General features: G+C 50.4%; 1 protein-coding gene across 1 annotated transcript; it reads right to left on the minus strand.

The window, feature by feature from the left end:
• Positions 1-15,798: 15,798 nt before the first annotated feature.
• LOC128898489 (uncharacterized) lies at positions 15,799-21,461 on the minus strand. The gene is made up of 6 exons (XM_054172709.1): positions 21,267-21,461; positions 20,270-20,329; positions 19,505-19,636; positions 17,986-18,132; positions 17,047-17,107; positions 15,799-15,944 (listed from the first exon to the last, which is right to left on the minus strand). Exons 1-6 carry the CDS (start codon positions 21,429-21,431, stop codon positions 15,841-15,843), a joined length of 669 nt encoding a protein of 222 aa, XP_054028684.1. The 5' UTR covers positions 21,432-21,461; the 3' UTR covers positions 15,799-15,840.
• Between the last annotated feature and the right edge of the window lie 4,653 nt (positions 21,462-26,114).

Raw genomic sequence — 26,114 nt, forward strand, 5'->3', positions numbered from 1 at the left:
CAGCAGCTGCCACCCTGGTGAAAGAAATCATTCAAATGAGAGAACTAATACTTAAACCATCACAATCAGCGAGGTGGAAATCCTCTTGCAGGTGACGCTGCCAACAAAAATATGCCTTGCCCTTTCTTTTCCCCACCCCCTTAGATTTAGAAAGAGCATTTAATTTGGTCTACTCTAATTAAGGTGTTTGTAAAAAAAAAAATCTAAACAGAAGCTGAGCTTTTGTTGTTGTTGTTTGTTGTTTTGTTTTCTTCCTGTAGAAAGCTGCTAAAACTCTTGACGGGAATTTTGTGTGGGAAACGTTTGTCAAAGGGAACTTTTGTATTCACTCTGAACCTTACACGACTAGAATCTGGTTTACAGCCCTCTCAGAAACACAATCACTGGTGTCCTTAATGGTTATGTTACTGGTTTTGTTTTAAAGAAAAGGATGGACCTTCAGTTTCTGGCTGTGTTACTGTAAATAAATATGGTTTACAGTCCGCTTGGACAGTTTGTTTTTCACTCACATCCTTAATGTTTTGTCTCCAAAGGACCCCTCCTAACTATTTGTGTAATAAATACACCAGCAAGTGTTCTTTTCCTCTCTTCCCCCCTCTCTTCCCCCCTCTCTTCCCCCCTCTCTTCCCCCCTCTCTTCCCCCCTCTCTTCCCCCCTCTCTTCCCCCCTCTCTTCCCCCCTCTCTTCCCCCCTCTCTTCCCCCCTCTCTTCCCCCCTCTCTTCCCCCCTCTCTTCCCCCCTCTCTTCCCCCCTCTCTTCCCCCTCTCTTCCCCCCTCTCTTCCCCCCTCTCTTCCCCCCTCTCTTCCCCCCTCTCTTCCCCCCTCTCTTCCCCCCTCTCTTCCCCCCTCTCTTCCCCCCTCTCTTCCCCCCTCTCTTCCCCCCTCTCTTCCCCCCTCTCTTCCCCCCTCTCTTCCCCCCTCTCTTCCCCCCTCTCTTCTTCCCTCTCTTCTTCCCCCTTTTCCCTTTTCCCTTTTCTCTCTTCCTCCCCTCCCCTCCCCTCCCCTCCCCTCCCCTCCCCTCCCCTCCCCTCCCCTCCCCTCCCCTCCCCTCCCCTCCCCTCCCCTCCCCTCCCCTCCCCTCCCCTCCCCTCCCCTCCCCTCCCCTCTTTTCTCTCTTCCTTCCCTCCCCTCCCCTCTTTTCTCTCTTCCTTCCCTCCCCTCTTGCTTCCCTTCCCTCCCCTCTCTATTTCTTTTCTTTTCACAAAGAAAAACCAGAGTGAAGAAGTCCAGAGTCATCAGTCAGGGTGGGGGGGTTGAGGTGAAGAAATGATGTCGCTCGGACGTCACTCTTCAGTGTGGTGCCCAGTAAATCCATTAAGCTTTCTTTGGAGTTGTTCCCAACCTGTAAATAAGAGCCCTGCTGTCACTCACATTGTGTGGAAACGAGGTTTAAGTGAGTATGTAATTCTGTCTTCAGCACTAAGCATGTCCCAGTGGTTCTGTCCTAAAGGCAGCGTGCTCCTGGCCTGCAGGGTTCCGTGCGCTTCCTGGCTTGCAGCGCTAATGTTCCGCCCACAGAGCCGGTGTCAGCCGTGCCGGACGCTTTGTACCTGCGCTTTCACTTCGCCCCCTTGTAACGCCGGGGTCTTTTGTACCTGCTGGGGGTGGGGAGGGCAAGGCACCAGCCCAGAAACCTAATAAACTGCCTTTGCCACAAACTGTTAGCACTTGTTTTCCATAACGACAGCGGGAGTGATGATGTCATTGCTTAGGGTAAGATCCATAACGTAACCTGTAAGGGAGGAGAAAGAGTCTGCGGTCGCGGCGCGCGTGGGCCGCAGTTGTGTGAAAGGCTGTCACAATACTTGGATGACTGTCAGCACTTTCTTGCCGTGCCTCAAGAGCTGTTTTGAAGCAGCTGATGATTCAGAGGTGCGTTCGGGATTCATCTCGGCTTCCGGAAGACTGGAAAGTGATGCAGCGGTTTGAAAACCCGGAATCGCTGCCCCACGGATGTGCGGTAAGACCCTAAAGGAGCCTCCTTCATTGCTCATCTCTTAGGTCAGAAGTTAAAGCTCTGAGCTTCACATGCAGGTGGGACCTCTGTGGTATTTGTTGTTGGCCACAACCACCCCATGCAGTGCTACAGGCTGGGGTCAGAGTGGCTGCAGAGCGGCCAAACAGAAAGGGACCTGGGGGTGCTGGTTGACAGCTGCCTGAACATGAGCCAGCAGTGTGCCCAGGTGGCCAAGAAGGCCAATGGCATCCTCACCTGGATCAGGAATAGTGTTGCCAGCAGGAGCAGGGAAGTCATTATGCCCCTGTACTCAGCACTGCTTAGGCCACACCTTGAGTCCTGTGTCCAGTTCTGGGCCACTCAGTTTAAGAAGGACATTGAGACACTTGAACGTGTCCAGAGAAGGGCAACAAGGCTGGGGAGAGGCCTTGAGCACAGCCCTGTGAGGAGAGGCTGAGGGAGCTGGGGTTGCTTAGCCTGGAGAAGAGGAGGCTCAGGGGAGATCTTACTGTTCTCTACAACAACCTGAAGGGAGATTGTAGCCAGGACGGGGTTGGTCTCTTCTCCCAGACAACCAGCACCAGAACAAGAGGACACAGTCTTGAGTTGCACCAGGGGAAGTTTAGGCTGGAGTTGAGGAGAAAGTTCTTCCCAGAGAGAGTTGTTAGCCATTGGAATGTGCTGCCCAGGGAGGTGGTGGAGTCACCATCCCTGGAGGCGTTCAATAGGGGACTGGACGTGGCACTTGGTGCCATGGTTTAGTAGTCATGAGGTGTTGGGTGACAGGTGGACTGATGATCTTTGAGGTCTTTTCCAACCTTGCTGATTCTATGATTTCAAAAGTCAGTCTTGCATGCTGCCACATATGTGTGCATCCACACAGTGAGGTTTCAGTTCTGTAGCCCTCTCCCCGCAAAGGAACTTACATTATGCACTTAAATGATGCACTTATATTAACTAATGGTTCACTACTCTCCTGTTCATGCTCCTGTTCTAGTGTGTTAAAAACAAGGTAAAACCCCTTTGGAGATGATTTGTGCCTTGAAATCTTGCAGCCTCATAGCCTGTTGAGTCTACTGAATGAGTAAAAGACTTTGTTAGGCATGAACACCTCGTGCTGTTGCAGCCAGGGAATGGCCTGAAGGCATCCTGGTAGACCACCAACAGTGCAATGCAGTTGTGAGCACTTGTGCTAGATTGCCATTAGCTGTTCCATCAAACTGCTTAGGGAGGAAGCACCTTTCAAATTAGGAAAGCAAGGAGCTGACATACAACCTCCAGGTGATGTGTCTTAGTATTCTTGAGGGTTTCTTTATGTCTCGTGGCTTCATTATGATGGTATAGCTAAGAAGCATCACAATACTCAGGGCTTCACAGGTACAGGAATCCCCTCACAGCAAAAAAAAATGCTGCTCCAGACAGGGCCTGAAGTAGAGAGTCATTAAAGAATTGGGAAGATTAAATAACCCCACCTCTGCCATCTGTCTCCAGCTGTATGAATCAGTCACTTTAAAAGACAGCTTTCTAGATGGAGTGAGAATAGAGGTGCACCCCCTAATGAGTGTAATATCTTTCACTTGAGGTTCTTTTCATCTTTAAAATATGGCTTAATGACCTAAAACTTGGCTAAGCTCTGACTTTGATGGAAGGGAGTAGTGTGGGAGCCCATCGAAGAATTAAGGTCAATGCAGCCCTGCCTCCTCCTCCCTCTTTGGCCTTTGCCACCTTCAGCTGTGGCTGACGGGGGCCTTTCCCACCTGGAATCAACACAACTTCATGAAAGTAAAAACAAGCAAGCAAAACAATTTCCCTCAACCACTACAGCTCTGCAGGCAGACAAAACTGATCGGCGTGATGCTTGCCTAGGGCTTTGATCCCTCTTGGACCAAAAATTGCTGGCTTAGTCTTTGTCTTCCCATAACATTTGATCATACGCTGGGAGGGCAGCTCCTCTGTTTTGCAGCTGGCCACAGACTCATTACCTGACTCACCCTGAGTGACAGAGCACCATTATCACAGCAGCCTTGCACTAACATTTCCCCTGCTTTTCTCAGTTCATTTGGCAGTCATATTCCGTGTCCCCTCTCACTGACTATTTTCACTTCCACCTAAAGATGTGGCTCTCATGGTCTTTTTTTCCTTCCTGCTTTCCAGGCCATTGACCAATGTTTCATAACATCTTAATTCCCAGCTGAGAAACAGCCATGGCATTTTAAAGCAACAGTCACAGGATGTTAGGGGGTGGAAGGGACCTCAGGAGATCATCGAGTCCAACCTCCCCTGCCAGAGCAGGACCATGGAACCTAGCACAGGTTGCACAGGAACACATCCAGATGGGTCTTGAAAGTCTCCAGAGAAGCAGACTCCACAGCCACTCATGTGGCTTTAAAATGTCAGTCTGGCTTTCCACGCACAACCAACCTACAGTCTTGGATCTGTCACTGCAGACAACATTAGGAATCGTCATTACACACCCAGTTTGAGTTCTAAGGTGGTTGTTTATCCCTCTGTTGACACTGGCACCCAAAGGAGGCCTCTCATTCAGCCCACTGAATGGTGCTGTCATCAGTGAGGGCTGTGAAGTGGCATTGAGAGGGGATGAATGGCTGCTGGTTTCCACTGACTGTGCTGGGATTCGCTGGGCTCTGTGCAGCCTCCCAGCTGCACAATCAGCCTCGCAGAGGCTGACACCTATTGAAGCACTTGCTGAAGGCAGCTCCTTGTACTTCAGGAGGAGATTTCCAGAGCCCAAAGGCAGGCATGTAAAAGACACTCACTGAGGTGCATAATCCTGCTCTGTGCAGGGTTGTTTTTTGCCTTTTCAAAGAACCAAATTGATGACAGAATACTTACCTCATCATTTAAAAGGGGGAAAAAATAATATTCCCAGCAGTACCAAAGAGTATTTCAAGCAGCTCATGATCTTCTGGGCTGCCCAGGGAGGTGGTGGAGTCACCATCACTGGAGGTGTTTAGGAAGAGACTGGATGGGGTGCTTGATGCCATGGTTTAGTTGATTAGATGGTGCTGGATGATAGGTTGGACTTGATGATCTCAAAGGTTTTTTCCAACCTGGTCTGTCCTATCCTATCCTATCCTATCCTATCCTATCCTATCCTATCCTATCCTATCCTATCCTATCCTATCCTATCCCTTCTGATCTTCTCACCCCTGAAAAACAATCCAAAACTGAAGTAATGTGACTGAGCACTGAGGTAACCGTGGTGACCACTGCCCAGAGTCAGACACAGCTTGTAGATGCATCTGAGTGAGACCACCAGCAGGGTGAGCAGGCTGAGCAGTGCACACCCTCTTTGCCTCAGTACCAGCAGCAGTGGTCCAGGCTTGGGCTGCGCTCACCTGAGTGCAAAAGTCTGTTGAGCGCCTCTGGCAGCAGCAGCTTCACCTGCCCCCAGCACACAGGCACATGGTGCTGAACTAATGTGCTGCACTTCCCCTTCCCACCCTTTTGGTTTTGTTGGGTTTTTTCAGTGTGGCCAGCAGGAACAGGGAAGTCATTGTGCCCCTGTACTCTGCACTGCTTAGGCCATACTTTGAGTCCTGTGTCCAGTTCTGGGCCACTCAGTTTAAGAAGGACATTGAGACACTTGAACGTGTCCAGAGAAGGGCAACGAGGCTGGGGAGAGGCTTCGAGCACAGCCCTGTGAGGAGAGGCTGAGGGAGCTGGGGTTGTTTAGCCTGGAGAAGAGGAGGCTCAGGGGAGACCTTCTTGCTCTCTACAACTACCTGAAGGGAGGTTGTAGCCAGGAGAAGTTTAGGCTCGAGGTGAGGAGAAAGTTCTTCCCAGAGAGAGTTGTTAGCCATTGGAATGTGCTGCCCAGGGAGGTGGTGGAGTCACCATCCCTGGAGGTGTTCAAGAGGGGACTGGATGTGGCACTTGGTGACATGGTTTTGTCATGAGGTGTTGGGTGACAGGTTGGACTTGATGAGCTTTGAGGTCTCTTCCAACCTTGGTGATTCTGTGTGAAAACCACCATCAGGTGTATGGGAGCTGGTGGTGTCAGCATCAGGTGTTTCAAAAGCAGCAGCCTATTCTCTCCTCTCCCACACTAATGGTTATAAGATGTGCTTTGGAGTAAATAGACCACCTTAAAACCCCAAACAAATAAAGGCCAGGGGCTGCATGGTTTGCATTCCTGCCTGCTTGCATCTCATTTTGAAGCCTGTAGGATGCAGCTGGGCCCCACCCTCTGTGTTTCTACCAAGAGGTGGAGTTTGAAAGCAGACTTTGCTGACACATGTGAAAAACAACAACCAAACCCCCAGCAGAATCTTCAGGTAGTTCCTTGCTCACAGAGGATCAAGGCAAAGCAACTCCATTTGACAACACCGAAGTGCTCACAGGGCCTCTCTCTTCTTTCATCTGCTCGTCATCATCCATCTTTCTGCCAGCTCCTGGCTTAAAGCTAGGAGCTCTTTACAGCACTGCAGCCCTGCCTCTGTGTTTGAGTGTGAAAGCAGAACATGAGACAGTCAGATCTTCAGTTTGGGAGATAAAGGTGATGGTTTGTTTGTTGTTCTTTTCTTTCCCCTTCTCTTTACTAATGCTAATATTGTGCAGTAGGAGGCATACAGAGTGTCAAAGCTAAAAAAGGGAGTAAGCAGTGCCTTTTCTAACAGCTTATAAACAGGCTTTCTGTTCCAGAGGAAGTCAAACCCCTGAAAAACAGAGAAGTGTTGCCTAGCCACAGCCACAGGCACCCCAAATGGCAGTGATAGACCCACAATAGCATGGAGTCTTTATTTTTGCACACACAAACACAGAGGTGTTAAAATAAAAGGGAAGAGACAGCAAGTGTGAGCATATGAAAGGTAACAGTCATAAGACCCTGGTCTTAGCTCAGTACTTCCTCTTCTTGTTCCTTATTTTTCACTGCTTGAAAAGGTCACAGGCAGACAAAAAAGGCTCTGTTGGGAGGCAATCTGGTAAAGTCCCTCCTCATGAATATTATTAGTTATGCTAAAAACGTGATGCAGTGCATCTAAATCCCATGTCATAAAGCAGAGGCCATGGCTGAAGACTGGTTTTGCTCTCCCGTGGCCAAGTGAGCCTAGGCAGAGTCCTAGAGCTGGAGAGAGTTGTCCTTATCCCCCTTATCCCCCCCCATGCCCTGTGTGGCAGCAGGCTAACATGGGAATGTTGGTAATGTATAGGCTCCTGAGTGCATTTTCAGCCCCCATTCTCAGTCTTCATTAAGGGGAAAACCAATTAAACCATTAATGGAAGGTAATTTCTCATGGCATGTGACTAAAAGTGTGGGAGGGGGCTCCAAGCTACAAGCAGTTGATGTAGTTGATGTAGAGCAAGGGAATGTGTGTTCTGTGCTGAGAGTCTCAAGCTGCACCAGGGGAAGTTTAGGCTGGAGGTGAGGAGAAAGCTCTTCACTGAGAGAGTTGTTAGCCATTGGAATGTGCTGCCCAGAGAGGTGGTGGAGTCACCATCCCTGGAGGTGTTCAAGAGGGGATTGGACGTGGCACTGGGTGCCATGGGTTAGTCATGAGGTGTTGGGTGACAGGTTGGACTTGATGATTGTTGATGTCCCTTCCAGCCTTGGTGATTCTGTGTGACCCTGCACTTGCACTCATTCCTAAGCATTTGGAGCTGGGATTTTTTTAGCTTTTGGCCAGTAAAACCTGCTCAGGTGTGCTCACCAGCCCCTGCCCACTCAGAGGACACCCTTCACCTCTACCTCACCAGCTCATGGCTGATGTCCTTCCCCTGGCTGGGGCAAGCAGCCTCAGTGCTCCCCAGTGGCTTTGGGGCCACAGCAGGAAGGTGGAGGCATGGGCTGGTGTTCTTGACTGCTCTTATGGAAAAGCCTGGTCACCCCTACAGCCCTCACATCCACCAGGAAAACACAAGCTGCTCTGGGGTGTTGAGGAGCTGTTGTCGTTCTCCTCTGTAGTCTTCCATCCCCTAGTGCTTTGCTTGTTCCAGGAAGGGCTCACAATGAGAAAAAGATTGAACTGACCCTAAAATACATGCAACAGCTTTTCCATTTACTTGAAGATATTTTTAACCCACTCATAAATCAGAGGCAATGAAGGGCTCCTGGCTTCAGCAACTAAAGATTCAGCTGCAGATAAAAAAACACCCATTTGCTAATCAGAGGGGGTTTTCAAGTTCCTGGATGTGATTATTCATCCTCATTACTACCATGAAGTGCTAACTTCAGTGCTGAGATAATATCTGAGTCACTGGGCTGATGCTGTTAAAAAGCACAGCGTTGGCAGCCCTTGTGATTGGCTTCTAACTCTTGGGTTTTGACAGGGGAAGGGCTCTTTGTTGCAGCAAGGGCTTGGGGCAGCCAGGGTAGCAAGGCTCCCTGCACAGGGCAAAAAGAAGAATCACAGAATCGTGGAATCATAGACTCAATAAGGTTGGAAAAGACCTCAAAGATCATCAGGTCCAACCTGTCACCCAACACCTCATGACTACTGGACCATGGCACCAAGTGCCACGTCCAATCCCCTCTCGAACACCTCCAGGGATGGTGACTCCACCACCTCCCTGGGCAGCACATTCCAATGGCTAACAACTCTTTCTGGGAAGAACTTTCTCCTCACTTCCAGCCTAAACTTCCCCTGGCACAGCTTGAGACTGTGTCCTCTTGTTCTGGTGCTGGTTGCCTGGGAGAAGAGACCAACCCCCTCCTGGCTACAGCCTCCCTTCAGGTAGTTGTAGAGAGCAAGAAGGTCTCCCCTGAGCCTCCTCTTCTCCAGGCTAAGCAACCCCAGCTCCCTCAGCCTCTCCTCACAGGGCTGTGCTCGAACCCTCTCCCCAGCCTCACTGCCCTTCTCTGGACACATTCAAGTGTCTCAATGTCCCTTCTTAAACTGAGGGGCCCAGAACTGGACACAGGACTCACAGTGTAGCCTAAGCAGTGCTGAGTACAGGGGGACAATGACCTCCCTGCTCCTGCTGGACACACTATTACTTATGCAGGCCAGGATGCCATTGGCCTTCTTAGACACCTGGGCACACTGCTGGCTCATGTTCAGCCATCTGTCAATCAGCACCCCCAGGTCCCTTCCTGTTTGGCTGCTCTCCAGCCACTCTCACTCCAGCCTGTAGCACTGCATGGGGTTGCTGTGGCCAAAGTGCAGCACCTGGCACTTGGATGACACAGGAGTGACTCCTGTGAGATACAGTTTGGGGCAAAGAACTTGGCAAATGAGGATGTCATCCATCAATCCCAGCTCAGTGTTGTGGCTCAGAGTTTCACAGAGTCATAGAATGGCTTAAGTTGGAAGGGACCTTAGAGACATCTAGTTCCAACCCCCCCACACCATGGGCTTCCACTTCCCCTCCACTAGCCCAGGTTGCTCAAGGTCTCATCCAAACTGGCCTTGAACACCTCCAGGGAGTGGGCATCCGTGACCTCCCTGGGCAACCTGTTCCAGTGGCTCACTACCCTCACTGTAAAGAATTTCTTCCTAATCTCCAGTCCAAGTCTGCCCTCCTCAAGCTTCAATCCATTCCCTCTCATTCTATCACTACAAACCCTTGTAAAATGTCCCTGCTCTGGCAGGAGGCTTGGACTGGATGATCTTTGGAGGTCTCTTCCAAGCCCTAACATCCTGTGATCCTGACCCGAAGAGGTGCAGGACAAAGCAGTTGCTATTGTCACAGGAAAGCTGCTAGGGAAGGCTGGGAAAAGCTGATTGCTTTGATAGTTCTGCCTTGAAGAGGGAAAGCCTGAGTCCCAGTGCTTTCCCCCATAGTTAGACACTGTTTGTGCTGGAGAGTCATGAAATGGCATCTCAGCATGGAAAGGACCCATAAGGGTCAAGATATCATGCAGGCTGACTTGAAAAACAAACTGTATGCTGTGTCCTGGTTATATCAGGTGAGGCTTTTCTGCTGACTGCTGGGGGAAAAAAAAGAGAAGAATCTCTTCCTCCTTTCAGCTGCAGGCTGTTTTCAGAATGTATCTGTGTTTTGATTGATTACTGCAGCCCCTGGCCTTTCCCAGCTCTTTCAAGGCTGTGTCTGCTCCTGCCCAACAGCTGGCAGCACCTCCGCATGTACTGCAGGGGCCAGCAGCCAGCCAGAGAGGTTGGTGCAAGAAACTGCTTGGCCCAGAGCCACTGAGACCCGGCAAAGGCTTTGGGCAGGAACTCTGGATTCATTAAGCCAGATAATGCTGCTGTAAACTAGTGCTCTTGTGTAGCAAATGGCTTACATATTGTCTTTAATGAGAGGTATTTCTGGAGTCATTCCCCACAGGAACTATTTTAAACCAGTTCACCTACCTATGGTGAGGTTTGACTTCATTTTCCAAGTACTTCTTGCTAGAACTGGCCAGGCTCTACAGAGCATGCAAAGAGATGTTTTGGCTTTCTTTTTCCCTCCCCAGCAACAGGACAAGAGGACACAGTCTCAAGCTGTGCAGGGGAAAGTTTAGGCTTGATCTTAGAAAGCAGTTCATCACAGAAAGAGAGATTGCCCACTGGAATGGGCTGCCCAGGGAGGTGGTGGGGTCGATGTCCCTGGAGGTGCTTAAGAAGAGACTGAATGAGGCACTTAGTGCCATGGTCTAGTTGATTAGTTAGTGGTGGGTGATTGGTTGGACTTGATGATCTTGGAGGTCTCTTTCAACTTGTTCGATTCTGTGATTCCCTGTCTTTTGGCAGCAAAGAGATTTGTGCTCAGTGAGGCTGACTGCTTTCCAGTGCCCTGTCCCTGAGCCCCAGCAGCACAGGGGAGGAACTGCACCAGTCCTCTGTAACCCGGAGCTTGCAAACCGCCTTAAGAGTGCAAGCTGGTGAGCCCAAACCTGGTACCACCAAACAGTGACCAGCACATACCACATGAGTCTGAAACCCTTCACTTTATTCAATGGGGTTGAGAAAACCCCCAAAATGTTCCTGCCAGAGTCTGTGATGAGGCAGTTGGATTGCAAGGCTGGAAGCAAAGTTACTGGAGGGGAAGAAAGAAACCCCCCCAAACAAACCAGTGGTCAAAAACATACCTGAAATGGTTTAGTGAGCCTCACAGTGAAGAAGAGCCTTCTTTTTCCCCTTCTCCCCCAGCACCTTCTAGCCCTTTCTGTGCAGAAAATGGCTTCAGCAACTACTTTGCCCTCAGTTGAACATTAACTCACAGAGCCAGCTTCCCCTGATTAGCCTTCTGATTGCAGCCTGTGATTAACTCTGCCCACTGCTAATGGAGAGGCTGGCAGCCGTCGCCTCTATAGCCCAGGGGTTTTGTGTGCTCTGCTCTGAGTGTCAGGAAATAGGGGAGCCCTTGGCTAAGATCACTCATGACAGAAAAATACTTCTGGATGTGGATGTCTTGGCTTTGGCTTAACACAAGCAGTGCTAACAGGAGGCGAGCACAAAGCGCTCGGTGCTTGCATCAGCTTGTTGTGGGGGATCACACAGCCAGGGCATGTAACCTGTGTCAGAGCTGAGGTCCTGGTGTCCTGCCTGCAGGCTGCTCTGGTGAGGGCAGCAGTTTCTGATACACTCAATAAACAGCTGGATGCTTGGCATGGAGGAGCCCTGCAGCACCAACCCTGGATGTGTTTAGGCGACTTCGGATGTCGGAGCTTGGCGATAATGGTTTAGGGGTGACCCTTGGAGAGGTTGGACTTGGTGATCCTGAGGGGCTTTTCCAACCTGAATGTTCCTGTGATGCTGTGATAGAATAGAATAGAATAGAATAGAATAGAATAGAATAGAATAGACCAGACCAGGTTGGAAGAGACCTTCAAGATTATTGTGTCCAACCCATCAACCAATCCAACACCACCTAAACAACTAAACCATGGCACCAAGCACCCTATCAAGTCTCCTCCTGAACACCTCCAGTGATGATGACTCCACCACCTCCCTGGGCAGCACATTCCAATGGGCAATCACTCTCTCTGTGTAGAACTTCTTCCTAACATCCAGCGTAAACCTCCCCTGGTGCAGCTTGAGACTGTGTCCTCTTGTTCTGGTGCTGGCTGCCTGGGAGAAGAGACCAACCTCTGCCTGTCTACAACCTCCCTTCAGGTAGTTGTAGATAGCAAGAACATCTCCCCTGAGCCTCCTCTTCTGCAGGCTAAGCAACCCCAGCTCCCTCAGCCTCTCCTCATAGGGCTTGTGCTCCAAGCCCCTCACCAACTTCATTGCCCTTCTCTGGATGCCTTCCAGCAACTCAACCTCCTTCCTAAACTGAGGGGCCCAGAACTGGACACAGGACTCAAGGTATGGTCTAACCAGTGCAGCATACAGGGGCAGAATGACCTCCCTGTTCTTGCTGGCCACACTGTTCCTGACGCAGGCTAGGATGCCATTGGCCCTCTTGGCTGCCTGGGCACACTGCAGGCTTATGTTCAGCCTACCATCAACCAATACCCCCAGGTCCCTCTCTGCCTGGCAGCTCTCCAGCCACTCTGACCCCAGCCTGTAGCACTGCCTGGGGTTGCTGTGGCCAATGTGCAGAACCTGGCACTTGGCTGTGTTCAATCTCCTGCCCTTGGACTCTGCCCATCTGCCCAGCCTGTCGAGGTCCCTCTGCAGAGCCTCTCTGCCCTCCAGCAGATCTACCATTGCTCCTCAAAATGCCAAATGATTTCCATTTCTTAGCGGTGAGCTATGAGGTGTGTGAGGCTAAGGTGCAGCCCACAGGGGTGCAGGGTGTCTCAGTGCAGAAAAAGCTCTGGGCTCAGATGAAACCTGGAATGTCTGGGTGTAGCCCTGGGCTTTTCCTGCATTGTCCTGCAGGCACTGTGCTGTGGATGTACTAACTGCTGCACCCAACCGCAGCCACGGGACTTTGTCCTCCCCAGAGGGGAAATCCAGTGAAGCTGGGAAGCAACAGGGAAGTTGGCTCAGTTTCTGGGATCTTGCCAATGAGGAAAAGACTGTGGGGAACAAATGACAAACGAGGAGAGGCTGAGAGCCCTGGGGCTTTTCAGCCTGGTGGTGGCTGAGAGGGGATTTAATAAATGCTTTATAAATATCTGAGGGGTGGGTGTCAGGAGGGAGGGGACAGCCTCTGCTCACCTGCACCCTGTGATAGGGGTAATGGATATAAACTACAGCACAGGAGGGTCCACCTCAGAGAGGAGGAACATTTTCACTGTGAGGGTCATGGAGCACTGGAGCAGGCTGCCCAGAGAGGTTGTGGAGTCTCCCTCTCTGGAGACTTTCAAGACCCATCTGGATGTGTTTCTGTGTAACCTGTGCTGGATTCTAAGGTCCTGCTCTGGCAGGGGAGTTGCACTTGATGATCTTTGGAGGTCCCTTCCAAGCCCTAACATCCTGTGATGCTGTGACGAGGCCTTTTCTACTGGAGATGCTGTGGATGTCTGTGTGCACAGCAAATGAAAATTCATCTGACTTCCAGCAGCAAAAGCTGAGGGTGGCACAAGCCCTGAAATGCCCCTGGAGAGCCAGGCAGGCTCTGGGAAGGCACCACAACCAGCATGTGGAGCAGGCTCCTAAATATAGCCCTGGAAGCTGCCATCAGGAACACATTTTCTGCAGTGTTAACCAATTAGAGGCAGTGACATTAAAGTGGCATTCCAGTTTTTCCATAGTGCAGCTGTCTTTTCTAGAGCTGCCTTCTTGTAGCAGGAACTGCTGGACTGTCTCCAGGTGATCTTGGGTGCTGGGGTTGTGGCAGTGGTGCACCCCCCTGGAAGGATTGTGAAAAGAAGTATGGCCAGCAAGGGCTTTAGAGCTGCTGCTGGATCAGTGATGTGGTTTTATTCAGAAGCAGCACAGAGCACATTTCTCTTTTACACACCCATAGTCCACTATCTCCTCTTAAGGCTATTTCACAGCCAAAGGAGTACTTGTCCCACTGGCAGAGGTCTGCCTGTCACGAGACACCATTGATAGCTTTCAGAGCTGGTCAGGAGGAATCATAGAATCAGTCAGGGTTGGAAGGGACCACAAGGATTATCTACTTCCAACCACCCTGCCACTGGCAGGGACACCTCACACTAGAGCAGGCTGGCCAGAGCCTCATCCAGCCTGGTCTTGGGAAGCCTTGATCTGCTTCACCTGCAGAACCGCCATGGCTCTCCCACCTTCATCTCAGGGTTTCCCTTTCTGAGCTGATGGAAGCAGTGCTGCACTCAAACAAGGACTAGTGACACATAGCCTCTGTGTGCTTGCAACACAATTTAGGGCCACAGAAATTATCAGGGTGCTGGAGCAACTCACCTGTGAAGAAAGGCTGAGAGAGTTAGAGTTGTTCAGCCTTGGAGAAGAGAAGGCTCTGGGGACACCTTGTTGCGGCCTTTCAGTATTTAAAGAGGGCCTATAAGAAAGATGGAGAGAATGTTTTTTTCATCAGAGCCTGTTGGTTTCAAACTAAAAGAGGGAGATTCAGACTAGAAATAAGGAAGAAGTCTTTTACCATGAGGGTGCCTGGAGAGGTAGTGCATGCCCAGTCCCCAAAAACACTCCAGGTCAGGTTGAACAGGGCTCTGAGCAATCTGGTCGAGTTGCTGACTGCAAGGAGGTTGAACTTGATGCCCTTTAAAGGTCCCTTCCAACCCAAACCATTCCATGACTCTATGAATATCTAACTGCTCTGTTCAACCAGCAGCTGAGCGCTGCCAAATCACACAGTGTACCACCTCATGGTACCTGCAATGACAAGTTACAGGAGAGTATGGATGGATGGATGGTAGGTCCCACCCAGAAACAATGCAGTGGCTGAGCAGTGTGTTTTAGCAACAAGGAACTTCTAGCAAGTTCCTCTTTTCAAAGGCAGAATTCTGGTTTAAACTGAAGGGGAATCAAAGCCACGCTGGTCCTTCTGGTAGAGGAGCTACTGCAGCTCCAGTTTCATAGAACCACAGAATCAACAAGATTGGAAAAGACCTCAAAGATCAAGTCCAACCTGTCACCAAACACCTCATGACTACTAGACCACGGCACCAAGTGCCACATCCAATCCCCTCTTGAACACCTCCAGGGATGGTGACTCCACCACCTCCCAGGGCAGCACATTCCAATGGCTAACAACTCCTTCTGTGAAGAACTTTCTCCTCACCTCCAGCCTAAACTTCCCCTGGCACAGCTTGAGCCTGTGTCCTCTTGTTCTGGTGCTGGTTGCTAAAGAGAAGAGACCAACTCCCTCCTGGCTACAGCCTCCCTTCAGGTAGTTGTAGACAGCAATAAGGCCTCCCCTGATCCTCTTCTTCTCAGTTTCTACCATGTCCTAACATTGCACTTCAGCACTAATTGTCCTGACAGGTGCACCCCCCCCCCGAACTCACATATTGACAGAGGTACCCGAATGGCAAAGCCTCAGATCATCCTCACCTGTCCCATCCTTCCCAAGAGGATGAAGAAAAGCACTCTGAAGCTCAAGAACGTCCTTCCACCTGTTATCACACCATCCAGATAACTCAGTGGGTGAGGAGGGGAACCCTCCTCCTTATCACATCATCCAGAGAATTCAGTGGGTGAGGAGGGGAAACCTCCTCCTTATCACATCATGCAGAGAATTCAGTGGGTGAGGAGGAGAGGGAAGTACTCCACAACCAGTTTCTTTCAAAAATTAATTGCATTTAATATTTAAATGCCCAAGGCTAGCACTGCTAGACAGACTGCAGGATGAATTCCAGCAGAACAAAACTTGATGTAAATACAAAAGCTGTAGGAAGCTGTGCCCACACTCCCCAGAGGCATTGAGGTATTTTAACTGTACATAAGCCTGAGAGTCCAAGAACATCTGCAGAGCTTCCCCTTTGCAGCTGTGACTTTTGCTGAATGTTGGGTACTGGATACTTCCTTCCTTATCAAAAGGCCAAGGCAAAGTGCAGAACCATCTTGAAAGGGGAAGAATCTCTGTTGCATCTGCCTTGCCACATGTTTAACCTAGGAGTGTTGAAATGTTCAGCCACTTTTTCAAGCCATTCTGATATAGGGTGGAGGTTTCGATGCATCTTCCTCTGCATCCAAGTCCTGGGCTGGAAACCGATCTGGGCAGTTAAAAATTCTGCCCCCAGGGCCTGTGTGAGGAAGGAGAGAGGAAACCATTAAACCTGGTATAGATGTTTGCACAAAAACCTGAGTTGCTTTTGGCTTGGAGTTACTTTGTTTAGCAGGACTTCAGCCTGGGATGCACAGCTTACACAGGACATTCCTTCTGCATCTAATATCTTCATTGATGATGAGGGGATTGAGTCAGTCATCAGTAAGTTTGAGGATGACACCAAGCTGGGAGCAGATGTTGATCGGTTAGAGGGTAGAAGGGCTCTGCAGAGGGACCTTGGCAGGCTGGACAGAGGGGCAGAGTACCCATGATGACGGCATTCAACAAGTCCAAGTGCCAGGCGCTGCACTTTGGCCACAACAACCCCATGCAGAGCTACAGGCTGGAGTCAGAGTGGCTGGAGAGCGGCCAGGCAGAAAGGGACCTGGGGGTGCTGGTGGACAGCAGCTGAACATGAGCCAGCAGGGTGCCCAGAAGGCCAAGGAGGCCAATGGCATCCTGGCCTGCATCAGAAATAGTGTGGCCAGCAGGAGCAGGGAAGTCATTGTGCCCCTAGACTCAGCACTGCTTAGGCCACACCTTGAGTCCTGTGTCCAGTTCTGGGCCCCTCAGTTTAAGAAGGACATTGAGACTCTTGAAGGTGTCCAGAGAAGGGCAACGAGGCTGGGGAGGGGTTTGGAGCACAGCCCTGTGAGGAGAGGCTGAGAGAGCTGGGGTTGCTTAGCCTGGAGGAGGCTCAGGGGAGACCTCATTGCTGTCTACAACAACCTGAAGGGAGGTTATAGACAGATGGGGGGTGGTCTCTTCTCCCAGACAACCAGCACCAGAACAAGAGGACACAGTCTCAAGCTGTGCCAGGGGAAGTTTAGGCTGGAAGTGAGGAGAAAGTTCTTCCCAGAGAGAGTTGTTAGCCATTGGAATGTGCTGCCCAGGGAGGTGGTGGAGTCACCATCCCTGGAGGTGTTCAAGAGGGGATTGGATGTGGCACTTGGTGCCATGGTTTAGTAGCCTTGAGATGTTGGGTGGCAGGTTGGACTTGATGATCTTTGAGGTCTTTTCCAACCTTATTGATTCTATGATTCCATGAATACCCAAACACATGAGGGAAAGCTACTCACTTTGTACAGCACAAATCATTTCCACAGCCTGGTTTTGGTCCTCACTAGGTTGCAACCATTCCTGTGAATGAAACAGGGCCATCAAAACATCTCATCTGTGAGTTTATTCAAGAAGATATACCTGAACTCATTTTAAAAGCCTGTGCTAACAAGTTTGAGCGTGAAAGTTTAAATCAGCACTTGGTATCTCTAGCCAAAACCAGCTGCCTTTTAACCCTGCACCCATTAATTCCTTACCAAATGGGCTGGCTGGGTGAACATTTACTACAGCATCAGAATTACTTTAGCAGAGGTATTGGCTGCACTCACTTAGACACAGTGTGTGCCCCATCACTTGAGGCAGAGTCCTCAAGTGATGAGCAGTGAAACGTGGTCCTATGCTTCACACACAGTACAGGGGATACCTCTGGTGTTAAATTTGTAGTTCCAGGGATCAGGCATCCTGGTTTGTAAGCACCAGGATGTGTTTGGAATGCTGTGCCAGGAGCAATCATTGGTTTAAGAATGAGAGAAGAAGGACCAGTTTCTGAAGAGAGCAGAAGTTCCTAGGAATGGGACCAGAGAAAGGGGACCAGAGTAGCTTCAGCACTAATGGTTTGGAAAACAGAGAGAACTTCTGCTAGGTCTTACACAAGATTGAAAATAAGAGGCAGGTAGTAAAAGGAAATAATATGAAAAGAATAAAACCTGCCTAACATCCACTCAATTCCTTAGAACTAGCCCTGGATGACTGAGGCAGACCTGAGGTTAGAGTTGTAGACAAGAGACACATCTTCTCACCAGTTTCTTCCCCTCACACATCACAGAATCACAGAATGTTAGGGGCTGGAAGGCACCTTGCAAGATCATCCAGTCCAACCCCCCCTGCCAGAGCAGCATCACCCATCTACACACATATCCAAAGCACAACCAGGTAGGTGGCCTGGGCTCCTCACTCACCATCCCAGTCACGCTGTCGTAGCAGGAGCAGCGCGGGAGGCTCCGGCATCCCAAGTAAGCCATCACCAGCACGACCACAGCACTGCAGGCAGACGCAGCCAGCATGGCCACGTTAGCACCCTTGACTACTTTATGAAGTACAAACTTCTGCCAGCAGAAAAGGAAACATTCAAGTCACATTGAAAAAGTGAAGCTCACTGCCAAAAAAAGATGACTGCAAGGCTCCCTAGGGAGGTGGCTGAACCCCCAGTCCCAGGAGGCATTTAGAGTCACAGAATCACAGAATCACCAAGGTTGGAAGAGACCTCAAAGATCATCAGGTCCAACCTGGCACCACAGACCTCATGCCTACTAGACCATGGCACCAAGTGCCACGTCCAATCCCCTCTTGAACACCTCCAGGGATGGTGACTCCACCACCTCCCTGGGCAGCACATTCCAAAGGCTAACAACTCTCTCTGTCAAGAACTTTCTCCTCATCTCCCCTGGCACAGCTTGAGACTGTGTCCTCTTGTTCTAGTGCTGGTTGCCTGGGAGAAGAGACCAACCCCCTCCTGGCTACAACCTCCCTTCAGGTAGTTGTAGACAGCAATAAGGTCTCCCCTGAGCCTCCTCTTCTCCAGGCTAAACAACCCCAGCTCCCTCAGCCTCTCCTTGTAGGGCTGTGCTCAAGGCCTCTCCCCAGCCTTGTTGCCCTTCTCTGGACATGTTCAAGTGTCTCAATGTCCTTCTTAAACTGAGGGGCCCAGAACTGGACACAGTACTCAAGGTGACACAGTACTCAAGGTGACACAGTACTCAAGGTGACACAGTACTCAAGGTAAAGAGGCAAGGATGTGGTGCTGAGGGGCATGGTTTAGCACCAGACTTGAGAGAGTTAGAGAATGGTTGGGCTTGGGGGTCTTGAAGGTCTTTTCCAAGTGAAACAATTCCATGATTCTAAGTTGCATCATTATTCAGTGTTATTTAAGCTTTTCCTTCCTGTGCTCTGAAGAACAAGCCCAACAGAGCAAGCAGCAAAATGAGGCTTCTGATTACATGTGAGACACCGTGCAACAGGCTCAGGTTTGGAAATAGCTTTAGCAACGAGTAGACACCCAAGAAATGTCTGCTTCTCTTCACACTGGATGTGAGTAATGTCTTCTTGCCTCACTGCACCTTGGCAGCCTGACATTTTGATTCGTTCTGCAATAAACTAATGAACAGCTTCAACCCACCTGGAATGTCCTCCTCCCCACAGGCTTTTACCAGACCTGAGGTACAAAAGGTCTAACTCAGCCCCTCTCTTCAGCTTTACTGTGGGGGATATACTTGAACAGTAGCCAGTTTTAACCAGATGATCCTTAACTGTTGTACCTTTATCACCTGAGGTGCATGCCGGAAGGGATTCAAGCCCAGCAATTGCTGCCTCAAACCAGGCCAAGGATACAGCCAGCACTACGATTTTTCCCTGGCACAACCCAAACCCTGTCACACTCAGCAGCAGTTAACCTAGCTGCAGCACGTGTGTGTCACTTACTGTGTGGATAACATGCACTGGGAAAGAGCTCAGCTCCTCCTCTTCACCATAGCTCAGTGTGAGGGAGCTGTAAACTATAAGGACAAGGATGGCAACGCAAGAGGTCAGGGAAGCAACTATCAGCACGTTCACCTGGACAGCAAAATTCAGGGAGAAAAAGAAGAGCAGGAATTAAAGCTATCCTCTGACAAATCAACACAGCTAATACAGACAAAGTGCACCAACAAGCACTGTAGCCTTTAACCTCCCTATTACACTAACATACTTGGTAGCAACAGTCACTTGGAAGCCAAATACAGAACAGTAAAGGTTACCATGATACCAAACTTCTGAGCTACAACTGAGTCCTAAGCCTTAACCCTGGGTGCTAGTTGGACCTTTGTTGTTAGAGATCTTTTCCTTACAAACAATATTCCCCTTTGGAGCTTGCCTGGCTCGGGAGACCTACCTAGGACATGCAAGTCATTTAACTTCAATCTTAGTGCACACAGTTGTTGCTAACAGGAAGGCACACCGAAAGCAATGCCTTCCAGAGCCAGCATTTGTGCAGAGTTTTGCTTGTGACTAGAGCTCCTCTGCTGCAGCAGAAAGGGAGGCAACTCTGCATCCTCCTGTGGCTTAGGAGTGCAGCAGCTTTTGGGGAGATAACTCTAGGAAATGAACTCTTAATCCTGCAGAAGGACTAGGCAGCTTATTTCCTACCCAAACAGCATTTGGTTTCCCCAACATTTTGCCCCCACCACACACATATCCCTCCAGGCTCACCAGAACTGGATTCTTCCTCTGAGATGAATACAAAGCCAGGACACCTGGGACTCCCATCACCTGCAGGGCACAAAAGGAGTTTGTAACTGGAAGAGAAGCATCAGATTTGGATGATAAGCTGCTACAGAGCAGATGAAAGGCCCTCATTTTCCAGGCTTGGATCAGAGCAGCTTAGGTCAGAAATGGAAGAGAATTGCTGATTTCATTCTCTTTTCCTCTCCAACATCTCCTGGGGGCAGGACACTGCATGGAATACATCTTACTCACTTACTACCCCATGGCAGCAACCCTCTGACTGGCTTTATGGCTCTGGCCCCATAATAAAACTAATCAGGTAAGTCCATTTAAAGTGCTAAAAATGCACACTGCTCTCCCAAGTCCTTATGCACTTTATAGATGAAGAAAGATATTACTGAAAGGAGATGGGCAGCATCTGCAGGGATGAGCACACTTCTGTCCAGCTGCCCTGTGGCACTGCTCACCAGAGTACAAGCAGTGCCATCTGTTTGTACATCTTTCTACCCAGTGGGGTAGGAAAAATAACATCAAGGGCATTAAGAGCGACACCAGGGTACTGAACACCAGCAAGTGAGAATTGCCCACTTCTCATTCCAGAACAGAGAATTAACAGCACTGTGCTGAGGGACACACCTAGATGGTCCTCTACCTGATGTGAAGATGAAGCATGCTGCTCTTCAGTGGCCTCTCTGTGGTTACTATGCTTCTGCAAAATACCCTGCCACTGGCCACTGTGCCCTGTTTTCTACCTTACCCAGCACAAATGTCTTTTAATCAGCTCCACCAGAGGGAACTGTGCTTGCACTCTCCTGTCTGTATCATGATATGGAAACTTATTACCTAGGTTCAAAGCAGGCAACCAGGGAAGAGCTGGCAAGAAGTCCTGGCCTCCCTCCCACCCCTAAGCTGAGTACTAGGAGGTAGCAAAGGGGAAAACCCAGCGCAAAACAAAGCACAGAAAACAGCAGCGCAGCTTTACCATCCCAGCCCAAACTGGAGCTCTGGTTTTGCTCAGCTGAGACTCCGCTCTGAAAAGGCTTTCTATGAACCCACCGCCGACGCACACCGCGCTGAGGGCTATCTGGAACAGCCCCAGCACCACCATGGTCCTCTGGTTAAAGATGAAATACCGATAGCGATCCATCCTGCTCTGCCTCACACATAGAGGCCCAGCTGCAGAGACACCCCAGCCCTCCAGAACAGCTTCTCCTGGGAAGGAAGAAGAAGGGACAGGAACATCAAGAGCTGTGGCACAGTAGGACCGCAGGTTCACCCCAGAGTACAGAGGTCAGCTTGTCCTGGTTGGCATGAAGTGAGGGTGAGCAAAGGTGAGGCAGTGAAATCTCTCCTGCTGCTGCCCACAGGTGCCTGGGACACCTTGGCTGGTGTTGCTGGGTGGGGATGAAAGGAGATGAGAGGCTGGAGCTGTTTAGTATGGAAAAGGGAAGCATGAGAAGGGATCTTATAAATGCATGTAACTATCTAACCAGTAGAGGTCATGAGGATGGGGCTGGGCTCTTCTCGATGGTGCTCCGTGGCAGGACAAGGGGCAGTGTGTACAAACCAGAACACGGAAGGTTTCACTTGAGCTTGAGGAGAAATTTCTGTGCTTTGAGGGTGGCAGAGCACTGGACCAGGCTACCCAGAAACGTTGTGGAGTCTCCTTCTCTGGAGACTTTCAAAACCCACCTAGGCATGCTCCTGTGCAACCTGCTCTATGTGATCCAGTGTCCGCAAGGGGGTTGGACTAGGTGATCGCCAGAGGGCCCTTCCAAACCCCACCAGTCAGTGATTCTGTGCCGCTCCCCCTTCAGACCCCGGGGCCAACCTGTGCTCTTCGGGCACCCTGGGTTTGCTCCTTGCAGGACAAACTCCCTCCCATCCTAGGCAGCAGTCGGCCCCTTTTGCAGAACGCTGGGAGCCCTTCTCCGCTTGCCAGGGCTCCCGGGGCTGCCTGTCTGTACCGCCGGCATCGAGACTCGGCATCGAGACTCGGCTCCGCTCTTCGCCTCTGCTCTTTACCGAACGCCGCTACAACCCGGCAGGGGCTCCGAGGAGACCAGCGAGGCACAGTCCCCTGCCGCTTCGACTCCCGTCGCCACCGGCGGAACCCAGGAAGCGCCGCGACCGCCCTGCCCGCCCCATCCCGGCAGCTTACCTGCGGCAGGGCGGCTCTGCGGGGCCCAGCCCGCACTCACCACCGGCGCTGCTCCGCGGCGGCTCCGGGAGCCCCGAAGCCCGGCAGCGGGCAGGTACGAGGAAATGTCCCGCTCCGCTTCCTGGGAAAGGAAAGTTCCGATCGATGCGGAAAGAAACCGAAGGTGCTGGGAGAGGCTTTACCGGGGCCGCGCAGAATACGCGGCTGCTCCGCCCCCGCCCCGGCTCCCCGCCGAACCCTCCCGTTCCCCCGGGCGCTGCCGGTGCTGGGGCAGGTCCGTGCCCTCTCTGAGCTGGGCTGAAAGCACAGGAAGCCACGCCAGCGGCTCCAGCCTCACCAGACCCCACGCTAAGCCTGCCAGCGCTCCACAGGTTCTCCGGTAACCAGTTCCTGGGGCTGCCGTCGGTCCTTTAAACAAACCCACCGTGAGTGACACCAGTCTGGGACTGGAACACAGCTGAGATGGGAGAAGCCAGCCCCCTGCAGTATCCACAGTCCAAGCTGCTGAAGGAAAAGGTGAACCCAGTCAGTTTCCAGAGGTGAAAGCCACCCCACCGGCTCTGGATGTGGTGGCCAAGAGCTCCGTCTCTCGCGGGTGGTGGCAAATGCCCTGCGCAGGTGGCTACAGCAGCACAAGCAAACCGACTGGCAGCGCAGGGGTGAGCCCATGTGTGCTGCTGTATTATGGCAACATAGTGCTGGTCAGGCAGGGGACCTGGTTGTGAAACACATCACTTAGATCCCAGATTCTCTGTAGATCATCTAGTCCTGCTAAAGCAGGTTTGCCAGAGCAGACTGCACAGGATCACAGCCAGGCAGGTTTTTACTATCTCCAGAGAAGGAAACTCCACCAGCTCTCTGGGCAGCCTGCTCCAGGGCTCTGGCACCCTCAGAGTAAAGACATTTTTCATTAAGACCAAGAGAAACCTCCTGTGTTCTGGTTTGCACCTGTTGCCTCTTGTCCTATCATGGGCCCCCACTGAAGAGCCCAGCCCCATTCCTTGACCCACACCACCTGGATATTGATTAGCATTGATAAGATCCCTTAGTCTTCTCTTCCTCAGGCCTCAACCTTTCCTCATAAGAAAGATGCTCCAGTCCCCTCATTTTCTTTATGACACTCTCCAGTAGCTCCCCTTTTCTCTTGAACTGGTGAGCACTGGCCACAGTACTCCAGCTGTGGTCTCTCTACAGTACAGGACAGGGACAGAAGAACCTCCCTGGACCTGCTGGTCACGCTCTTAATGCGCCCCAGGAGAACACTTGCTTTCTTGGCCACAAGGGCATATAGTTGAGTTGGGCCCCTGGAGAACATCAAACCAACCGACAGGTAGATCAGGCTGTTCAGATTGAAGTGGTTGAGGTGGATCAGCCTGGCACCATAAGAGTAAAGAACTTAGGGTTCACCAGGGCCATGACCGGGGAAGGGATGCAACACAGAGATGGGCTCAGGATTGAGGGATGGACTTCAGAGCATGCTTACATTTTGCAGCACAACTTTTCAAGACACTGGCAGGATTTCCTTCCATAGCACAGCACAGCTAAAGCCCATGTCCTGTGCATTGAGAAGGGAATAACAAATAGCAGGAGAGGTGCTAGATAAAACCCAAGGGGTAGGGGTGGCAGGAGCCTTCTGCTCTTTGCTCATTGTTGAGGCAGTGGCCTACAAGTGTGTTACATGGGCCACAGCCTGCTCCCATGCATAAGCAATGATGGCTGCAAAGCAACCACAGAGCACACAAGCAAGAGGAATAGAATAGAATAGACTAGACTCACCAGACCAGGTTGGAAGAGACCTTCAAGATCATCGTGTCCAACCTGTCACCCAACACCACCTAATCAACTAATCATGGCACCAAGCACCCCATCAAGTCTCCTCCTAAACACCTCCAGGGATGGTGACTCCACCACCTCCCTGGGCAGCCCATTCCAATGGGCAATCACTCTCTCTGTGTAGAACTTCTTCCTGACATCCAGTCTGAACCTCCCCAGGTGCAGCTTGAGATTGTGTCCTCTTGTTCTGGTACTGGCTGCCTGGGAGAAGAGACCAACCCCTGCCTCTCTACAACCTCCCTTTAGGTAGCTGCAGAGAGCAAAAAGGTCTCCCCTGAGCCTCCTCTTCTCCAGGCTGAACAACCCCAGCTCCCTCAGCCTCTCCTCACAGGCTGTGCTCCAAACCCCTCCCCAGCTTTGTTGCCCTTCTCTGGGACACATTCCAGCACCTCAGCATCCTTCCTAAGCCGAGGGGCCCAGAACTGGACGCAGGACTCAAGGCGTGGCCTAACCACTGCGTACAGGGGCACAATGACCTCCCTGCTCCCGCTGGCCACACCGTTCCTGACGCAGGCCAGGATGCCATCGGCCCTCCTGGCCAGCTGGGCACACAACAGAGCCAGCAGAGGCTACCCAAGCCCACGCCACACCAATAACGAGGGAGCTGCAGACGCTTTTGTTGAATATTTTAATATCTGCATTGCCTTCATAGCGCAATTAAAGCAGTCTTTAAAATTCACTTATTACAAATGTTTGTCAAGTCTGTTTTGTTTTGTTGTTTTTTTCCCCAGAAACATTTTGTTTTGTTTTTGTTTTTTTTTTTCTCTTGCTTCCTTGCACATACACCCAAACACACTTATAAAAACCTCATTCATAACATCAAAGGAAGGGCAATCATCATTCATGTAAACATCTTTCTTAGAGTTATCCATTATTTTGTGTTTTTTTTTGTGTTAAAAGTCATGAATAAACCTCCAGATGTTCAGTAAGGCTCATAGTTCGAGTACAAATGTCATAAAACACCTATCAAGTACTGTATACAAGTTAAATACTCCGGGGTTTAACACACGTGTTAAGCTCACCCCAAGGATTATTCTTTAGCACTTAGTTCTTCAGAACAGACAACACCCAGGAAACCATGGGCTGAAGAGTATTAAAATAGCAGAAGGCCCAGCAGAAACTGTTAAGTAATACATAATTAGTTGGGGTATTTTTTTTTTGTTGTTGTTTTGTAAGTCTGGATCTTAGCTCAAGAGCTCAGTTCAGTACAGCGAAGGGTAGGAAACGCTTTCTTAGGAGGAAATCTGCAGAAAGGAGGGATGGGTCTGTTTGTAACTACATCACCGGGGGACAAGCTGAGAGGCATGTCCTGAAGATGTGACTGGCCTTGCTATTGCAATTATTTATGACAGCCATGTGTCAGGCTGCATAAATACTTTCCCAAACAGCATGAAGCGACCATTTGTCATTGTAAAGGATCAGTTGTTGCACCCTCCCTTGAAAAGAAAAGAATTAGCTCTTTATTGGTAATCAATTACTCTTGCATCTTGCAAAAAGACATTCTGTTAAATTTGGGGTTAGCTCTCACTGGAACTTTTGTTGTTACATATTGAGTCTACCATGAAAACGTTTCATACATCATTTTGCATACAAATGAAGGTAAAACTTGTGAAGAGGGTCTTTCCCGACACTCATGATTTTTATGGCTTGAACAGTTAATTGCTTAGAAGTTTTGTGTTTCTACCTGGAAAAAAAATAATCAATCAATCAATAAATAATAACCATAATAAAAAGAGAGTAGTTACAGTAGGGAAAGAGGGCAGGAGCTTCAATTGCCTGAAGACAGAAGAGTGCCAAGAAGAGGGTTCCATTCATTGATCCGTGACCTTAAGTGTT

Source organism: Dryobates pubescens, chromosome 24, assembly GCF_014839835.1.
Source record: "Dryobates pubescens isolate bDryPub1 chromosome 24, bDryPub1.pri, whole genome shotgun sequence".
In the NCBI taxonomy this organism is placed as follows: domain Eukaryota; kingdom Metazoa; phylum Chordata; class Aves; order Piciformes; family Picidae; genus Dryobates; species Dryobates pubescens.